This window comes from Homarus americanus, unplaced genomic scaffold, assembly GCF_018991925.1.
Source record: "Homarus americanus isolate GMGI-L3 unplaced genomic scaffold, GMGI_Hamer_2.0 scaffold40856, whole genome shotgun sequence".
NCBI lineage: Eukaryota > Metazoa > Arthropoda > Malacostraca > Decapoda > Nephropidae > Homarus > Homarus americanus.
The window spans coordinates 7,564,630-7,574,148 of NW_024734615.1; the positions used below are offsets into that span (position 1 = coordinate 7,564,630).

Here is a 9,519-nt window from a genome sequence, read left to right on the forward strand (position 1 = left end):
TATTTAATGCTCTTAGATTTATCTTCGCACTTTGCCTCCTATTAGTCCTGTTACATTGACAGTCCATCTCTCTGTTTATAGTTCGTTATTTGTGGAATTATCTCAAAGCTCAGATCACAATAAGCACGAGGTGTATCTTTAGCCCGCAAAGGGCCAAATCTTGTAATATAGCAAGGTAAAATATAAATGGTTCTCTTTAGCTTAGCATGTGTCAGGTTTGAAGTATTGATTAGACAGTCATCAACTTCCTCCTCCAGGTAAAAATAAAACGTGTGTCTAATTTGAACAGCAAAGGGATCAGAATAACTTTGCGAGTGCTTAAAACAGGCGCGATTGAGAATGGTGCGGACGATATAATGGAGTTCTGCACATACCAGCTCGACGCCTGTCACTGTATGTTAGGCTTCCATATGTCGCGGAAGTCAAGTCTGTAATTGGTTTGAGTTTATATATATATATATATATATATATATATATATATATATATATATATATATTATATATATATATATATATATATATATATATATATATATATATATATATATATATATATATATATATATATATCTGGCAAGTGTGGTAATTTTATACCACAAAATATAAATGTTACACAGTAAAGAACACCGCCTTTTCTTTAGAATTTCTACAATTACAGTAGGTTAAGGTTTAATTAGATCTCGGAAATCATCAGTTGCTGCTATTAATTTTAAGTATTCAAAGAAACCACATATGTTAGCGTTGTTGAATTCTTAAAATCTATATAAATTGCCACTGCATTCTAGGAATCTATGTTCGCTGCAATTCTTGTATTTTAATAAACCGCATATATTACTGGAATTAATACTGTTACCGAAAACCACATCACTACCCGATGTTTTGTTCCCAAACAGGTCACTACATTTTTGGTACTGATATTATGTCGCCGGAAACCATACAGTATATTACAATTGATTATGTTGGCAGTGTTTCCTGTTACAATTGTTCTACGATGGTGTCTTGTTCCACGCCACTTGTGCGTTTATCTTGGCTTCAGATATATATTACATATTCTGGCAGCCCTCCCCATTAATTGGGCCTTTAAAATGTCTGGGCGTTTACTGATTCAGTCTTAAGGTTGTGTGTTCAAAGTACAAGTTGCATGTGAACCTTCGGTCTTAAATGACTGGTTTATAGATAGGAAGAATAGGTCAGTGACCTCAGTTTACGCTCTCAACCAACACTTCGTTACCTACGCATTGATATTGATATTGAAACAGTTTATTGAGCCAGAAAAATACAGATACAGAGTGGATAATAATAACAATATTAACATGGCTGAGCCAGTTGAGAGCCCGAGCTCTGAAGGCGCCTGATATACTGTATACTGTACAAAAAAATAAGAAGATATATACTGTACATTTATCTCAAAGGAAGTATTATATAACATTTAGTATCATCTGGAATCGTACACATAACATGGTGGTAGTAAGAACATATCAAAATATTACCACGGTTATAACTTAGTTGTTTATTTTATATATTTATATTTTTACATTTACTGTGTATTAGAATATTTACATATTTTACCGTGGAGTTGATATCTGAGTTGTATTAAGCTGGAACAAGAGGACAGAAGCTGTCAGTGTCATGATTGTCTTGTCGACAAATATGATAATTGCAATGGTAATTTCTATCTATCTCCATGACAATTTTAATATGATATAGTGGTTTTGCTGGCAACTGCACAATAAAGGTAGGAATATAAAGTAGGTATTACAAAAATATTAATACTTCGACAAGAAATATTTTTTTGAGATGATTTAAAGGAAGGGAGCGTAGTCTTTGCTCGGATGGGTGGGGGTTATTTCACGCCATATTTTATGGAGGTCTGTGACTGAGAATTTGAATTTTGCCTCTTACAGCAGCTAGTTTATTGTGGAGCGGTAGCGCAAAAGGATTACAGTGTATGGTTTAAAAAGGGTCAGAATAATTAACGCCCGTGGTCAGGATATTATGGCAATGAATGCTACACAGTATTTCAAATACATTATTTGTTTAGTTCTATGTATAAAGGGTAACTTATTCACAACTGCGTGAGTACAGGAGTGTGAGGCAGTGTGTCTGGCCTCACACTTTGTTATTCACATTTGAGTAAGAGGTATTCAAGCACTTAGTGTATTTGGTTCTATACATGGGAACTGATATAGCTATTAAGTGCAAAAAAATGGATACAATCTTAATATGTCGGCTAACTTGGCATTAGAGATGAAGTGTTGTGCCGTTTCACACAGTGTTCTTGGACCTGTCCCTAAAAGGTTCTATCCTCATACAGTGGAAGACGTAGTGTTCAAGTGTGTGGCCTTATGTCCGGCCACACACTTTACATTCAGTCTTCTTCACATTTGCTTGAGGAACATACTGCCAGAGGTACTTATATCCTAATCTTAGACTAGCGGTTACAACATCTTGTAATCTAGTGACCTTGCTCCACATAATGTTTCACTTGATACATCTCATCATGGTAAATTATAGATCGACTAGTGCCTGTTTGTACTAGTCTACTTGCGTCAAATTCATCAATAAGTTCCTTCTTAATTTCAGTTTTAAGGGTTATTTTTGACAGACCCAGATTGTATTTAACAGTGTCTTTGTTAGACACGAGTTTGGCGAGGACATCAACTCTGTCATGTTCTTTGAGGCCTATGTGAGAGGGGATCCACAACAGTTTGATCTTGACACCCCGGTCAACAAGGTACGCATATTTGTGTCTGGCTTCAGAGACAAGAGCGTGACAACTTGAGTTGAGGGTGTCATGTGCAAGTAGTGAGAATAGAGTGTCAGTGATGATAAGACTGTCTGTGACAGTGGTTTCAGTGAATTTGATGGCTGTGAGTATAGCAACTAATTCAGTTTGTAGAGTGGATGCCCAGTTGTTAATTCTAACTCCTTTCTAGTTGTATTACCGTCAGGTTGAGTCACAACAATAGCACTTCCAGCCCTCCCACGGGCTGTGTTAAGAGATCCATCAGTGTAGATGGTCTGTGTGATATTATCATCAGTCTGTAGAGTGTGTATGTGTACAAGAGCTCTCACATTGGCAGTGAGTTGGAGATAAATACCTTGTATAATTATTTTTTTAGGCGGATATGTTGGTAGTATTGTGATATCGAAGGGAACTGTCTGCCAGGGTGGAAGGAAGTGCTGTTGTGTCTCAACTTTGTACAGGTGGTCTAGTCCAAACAGCTTCATGTGTGTAGCTGTAGAGTTTGGATCCATTTAGATTCACCAGTCCCATGGTTCATACATTCTAGCAATTTTAAGGAAACAATGTTATCAGGATCACCATGCAGAAGCCTCAGGGCTATCATGAGTTTGACTTCAATTATTCTATCTTTGACATGGGGTATACCTAGTTCTTTCCTCATATTAAGTACTTTAGTACCCATGGGACATCCTAGGATAATTCTGAGGACTTTATTTTTCATTTTCTTCAAGCATGTTAATGCCTTTCCCGTCACAAAGGACCAGCTCTTGGTACGTGGTAATCTATTAGAGATCTTATATATCCTCGGTACATTGTTTTAACAATTCTAATATTAGCACTACAGTATAATGTGGGCTGTACCCCGCCTCACTTCTAAGAGGTTTCAGTCTGTCAGTACATTGGCGGGTTAGCTGTTGTATGGCAGGTAAAGTACAAGGAATGGAACCACCAAGATATTTAAAAGAATAAACATGGTCAATAGTGTTGTTACCCATCTTCAACTTGGCGGGGCCGCATTTGCATTTGCCAGCATGTTTGTTGAACACCTTAGTTTTCTCAGTGGAGATAATAAGACCGAGGTTCTCACAGGCTGCGTATACATGGTTCAGGGTGGTTTGCATTTCACGATGAGCTTTAGTATGTTTAAGAATATCATCAGCATTGCTGATTGTGATATTGCTGGGGGTTGTCTGGTATTAAATTTCATAATGCATTCATAAGAACATTGAACAAAGTGGGGCTAAGTACTCCACCTTGAGGGGAACCAAGTTGTATATCTTTAACTTCACTTTTGTAACCCTGAAGCAGTGCAGCAGCTCTTCTGTTGGTTAGGTAACCACTTATCCAGTGTAACAGCCTACCTCCTATATCCATTTTGGCTAGTTCGTACAATATCAGTTGCCTATTGGCAATATCAAATGCAGCTTTTAGGTCAAGAAATGTGGTGTACCTGTGCCTTTCATCATCATGCACAGTTAGGAATGTGGTGATGCAATTATGTACACCTTTACCATGGGTGAAACCATTTATGTTAGGAGACATGTGTTCTCTGATTCTATATAAGAATCTCCCAAGAACCATCCTCTCAAAGGTTTTACATAAGCAGCTGGTTAGTGATATGGGACGAAAAGCATCAGGCTGTCCTGGTTTCGGTATTGGTACAACAATACTGCTGGTCCATGATGTGGGTAGTTGGCCCTCGGCATGACTCATATTGTACAATGCCAATAATGGATTGCCCGGCACACGTCTTAGTAGTCTTAATGATGGTGGAGGTGACTCCGTCCTCTCCAGGGGAAGTAGACCTACCCCTGGCGAGGGCGGCGTCAAGCTCCCACTAATCGTGCTGTTTGCCCAGCATAAAGTTAATAAGATTACTTCTCTCTACAGACTTCGCATCAAGGAGTCCTCGAGCCCTAGTTGGTAGCATGTCATAGCTAGAGATATGGACCCATTTTGTTATTAGCTTATTCGACTTTTGCAAAGGGTTTGGATGGGAGACGTGTCTACTGTTTTTACCTCTGATTGTGTTTGTCTTTCCAGACTTTGCTGAGGAATGACTGAGAGGAGAGCATGGGGGTTGATCTTAGTAGCTCTGGGTTTCTTAAGTTTTATCTCTGATTATTCCATAACTGGAAGTAATTATTGTCAATCAAGTGTGTAATGAAAATAGATGAGGTACAATTTTACTTCAGCGGTGTTATAGACTTTTGTTCCACCATCTGACTTTGAGGAAACCATTTATACTGGGCAAACTATAGGTTCATTTTAACTTTACACCTTATTGTACACCGTTAAATGATAGAAACATGAGAAAATACACTGTACGTATTACAGTAAAACCAGAGGAAGGGTACAGTACAGTATATTCAACTGGAGGCCTTGTTCAACATTTAATTTGCTAAGCAATTCAAAGTTTAAGGTTGTTAATGAAATGATAAGTAAGCCACTGCCTCTACATGATCTACACACTTTTGCAAATGAGAAATCAAAGTTGAATTATGTCAAATTTTAGCAGCAAAGGACTAAAGGCGTTTATTGTAGGTGCATGGATTAGCTAATGCGTTAGCTATTCTGTCTGCACAGACACTTTTGTTGAGTTCTGCGCATGACACCTTGAGAGGGAAAAGCAAACACCTTGATGAGGCGTTAGCGTGTGTGGCTCCCGAATAGCTAACAACCAATCAGCAAATTTCTCCAGTGGGTAAATACGCACATCGTGGCTGCTTATGGAGAATATTTTAATTAATATTGAAGAGTTGGGGGCATGTAAGGCGAGAAAAAACTGTGATATAATAATAAAAATAATTCTATATACGGTAGTATATTGGATAGGACCTAAAACAAAGCTTATGGCTCCGCCCTTTTATAAGTGGTTGTTGTCAGTTTTCATTAGCCGTTGGTGATTGAAACCTTAATAACATTACCCATAAGATACTTTAAATAAGGGTGAACATGTTGATTACAGTTCTGTAAGTGCAAAAATTAAGACAAACGAACCTGACATTAGTTGTATTTCATGTATAAATATGGGAACACCTAGCTGCGAGTGACAACATACGTAGTGGAGTAGCTGCTCTGGTTGTTTTGTGAGGTTTCAGAGTCCGGGAGAAATTACCTTTACAACTGGCCCAATTTTTTTGTGTTATTTTTATTTATTGTTGAATGATTGACTTTTTTTTTTCCTTTTTTGTCTTTTTTTCCCATAATTTTCTATTTACAGTATTTTCTTCACTATTTATTTACGTATTGTGTCCAAATAACAGTTCTCCTAATTTTATTGTTTTCTGAAGACTGTGTTGTACAACAGTTATTCCCAAGACACGGTACAATGTCATATTTTTTAATGACAGTCCAGGGAAAGCTAGTGCGTTAGCTATTCCTTGCATCTTAAAATGCCTTAATATTCAACAGTACCTGTACAGTATTTGTGTACATCTCTTTAATTTTTCTTGTCATATGTGTATCTTTTTTAACACTTTGAGTGAGTCTAATTTATTTAGTACAAGAATTTAGGTAATTGTGTTTCATCATTCAATATTAATATTCTATAAATAATTACAGATGCGACAAAGGGAGAGTGAAGTGGCAACGGGTGGGGAGGATAGCCGGCCACTGAGTGATGCATCCTCGTGTTGTGACCCCTCTGATGCAGCTGTCAAGTTCCGTGAGAAGGCAAGAACTCAGGTTAGTTCCTAGAATAGGATTTGATCTCTAGGTAGAGGTATTGTGTAATGCTTTTAGAAGTTAAATGAAAACAAAAATAATATCATGACTTAACAACTTCAGTGACATATGCCTTGTACAGCCAGACTATGGATTACCTTACTTTTACCCCTTCAGTGTTGAACAATATGACAATCCAGCGTAAATTTTTCTAGAAAATTCTCGCATCTGGTAGCCCTTCTTTCCTTATATGGAAATATGTGGAGCTAGCAGTGCCAATATTCCTGTCACTTATCATAATTTAATATCCTTTTATATATAATCCTAAAATTGTCAAGTTTATTGTAATTTGAAGAATGCAAATTAAATGTAAACAAGTAATACCTGTAACATATCCATTTAAGCCAACTTTTAAAAGTGGAATTTGCCCTATTTGGATGTGATCTCATTATACAGTACTGTATGTCTCAAAATGTCATCCAATTATTATAAAAAAAACCATAAGGGAAATGACATCACAACCACAACTTAGGCGAAAGCACACTGGGTGCTTTTCCTCCCAACCGTGCTGGGCCAACATGATCCAGCCATCAAGACAAAGAGACGTGTTTATCACACTGGGATGTTTTGATGGTGCATTTGGGGAAACCATTGTAAAGTTTGTTTACAAGTGACAGTAGCTGGCTTGTCAAAGGAGACCCTGAATAATGATTTAATAATACTAAAGAAGTTTTAAAGCGACGAATAAATAGAAACAGGTCATAGTTTTATGTGATATTTTAAATTATTATTGTTTCATGATGAATTTAAATTTTTGCTTAAGTATTCAACACTCAACACCTAATCTGGAGCTCATTTGAGCACTTATCCAGCCAGCAAAGCTCACCGCCAAACCATTGTCCATTTCTTGTAACAGGTGAAATCCTGCTGCTTGCTGGGCCTTTAGCCCAGTGGCCAGCAAAAACGGCCAACATGTTGGCAAGAAAGTGCCCAGTGTGCCACCGCCTTTACCAACCCTATTGGGATGGCAAGAGAGAGAGTTTTTTTTTAAATCCATTGCACCTAGCAGTAAAAGTAATTTATGATCTGACTGTGCCTGTGCATTGTATTGTATGGGGAGAGTAATTAATTACTTAATGCAATCAAACAGTTAATTGAAGTTGCTATTGGATTTATTTGTTTTATTTGTTCCTTAGTACTAAAACTTAAAGTTGTGCATCCTAGTGCTGTATCTTTAATTAGTACAGAACTGTAGTTTTTTCTATCAAGTTTCCTGCAAGCAGTTTCGGTCAATTTATGATAGTAGCCAAGTTTTGATTTTTTCCCCCCAAATAAGTTTTCCAATGGTTCTTTTTGTGATTCAAACGAATCTGACCTTTGTTTCTGGTGCTAACCGCCCTAACCTAACCAAAACCTGGCTACTATCCTAAATCACCAGTCACGGGTAAAGTTATGAGAGTAGCCAGGTTTTGATTTTCCATAAAAAATACCTTTTTCCTTTGGTTCTTGTTGTGATTCGAACGAATCTGACCTTCATTTCTGGTGCTAACCGCCCTAGCCTAACCTAACCAGTAAACTTCTTCACTTCTCCTTTCGTGACTTATGACATAAAATTATCTCCTTGTTCTACTACATTCCGTTACAGTACTATACACTTTCATGCACTGAACAAACTTAATTTCTCCTATGCTGTTTCTCTTATCTTTCTGTAAAGTTCTTTGCCAAATCACAGCTTCAAAGATCCCTGGACACACATTTTAAGAGATTGGAAAGTCCTGTAACAAGATTTTTAGCTCAGCCACAAGAAAACTAGAAGAATTTCTACTGTATCCTCAGTACTGTATCATAATTGTCATTCTGTGTATCTTCATTTTAAGTTAGACAGATCATAACTTTTTATAAATCCTGAGTGGTGGTGAGTAACCCTTGTCTTCAAATTCTACACCTCCCTTTATCTTTACCTTCATTTGATACATGTTTCCTATTTTGCTTTTGTTACTTTCATGTGCCACAGTATTGTCCTAGCTCCTTATTATTGTAGAAGATTCCCAAAGAGATATGCTTGAGCACCTCATATTCATTCAATTTTATATTTCTCTATCTATATTTCTGTTCATTTTTTTACAGCAACGCCCTTTGACGAGATATTTGCCAGTGCGTAGTGAACAGCATTTTGATCTCAAACAACACATAGAGTCTGCTGGTCATCAAATTGAACTCTGTCCATACATAATTGTTTCTTCAACGGCTTGCCGAGGTTATCTTCACAAATTAGGCTCAAAGTTCCGCACATGGCAGAAGAGATGGTTCGTGTTTGATCGATCAAAAAGAGCACTAATGTATTACAGTGATAAGAGTGAGAGCAAGCCAAGGGGTGGAGTATACTTTCAAGTAAGTAACATTTTATATACCGTATACATATATATATATATATATATATATATATATATATATATATATATATATATATATATATATATATATATATATATATATATATATATATATATATATATATATATATATATATATATATATATATATATATATATATACTGTATATATATATATATATATATATATATATATATATATATATATATACATATATATATATATATATATACATATATATATATATATATATATATATATATATATATATATGAGTATATGTATATATATATATATATATATATATATATATATATATATATATATATATATATATATATATATATATATATATATATATATATATATATATATATATATATATATATATATATATATATATATATATATATATGCATGCAAGCAAATCACTGTGGGTAATAGTGACCCTACTAATCTTCAAAAAGGACCTCAGCAGTCGGTAGTCAGAGGGTAAGATGACCCAACCAGGTGAGAAGATTGGGTCATCTTACCCTCTGACCTGACTACCGACTGCTGCCGTGCTTTTTGAAGATTAGTAGGGTCACTACCTAATGCCTGACCATTGTGGACTTGATCTCACCCTCCCCTGTATATATATATATATATTGATTGATTGTTATGTATTTCTCCTTAGTCTGTACTCACCCCTGAAGATGTGAATTACACGAAAG

At 36.0% G+C, this 9,519-nt stretch overlaps 1 protein-coding gene across 1 annotated transcript in view; it reads left to right on the top strand.

Moving 5' to 3' along the window:
* Window positions 1–9,519, top strand: part of LOC121870411 (pleckstrin homology-like domain family B member 1) — a gene marked incomplete in the record, with an annotated part of 288,548 nt that overhangs the window by 276,555 nt on the left and 2,474 nt on the right. The window contains 2 exon segments of the mRNA XM_042372249.1: window positions 6,311–6,433; window positions 8,540–8,803. Of these exon segments, the coding sequence (XP_042228183.1) occupies window positions 6,311–6,433; window positions 8,540–8,803 (387 nt within the window).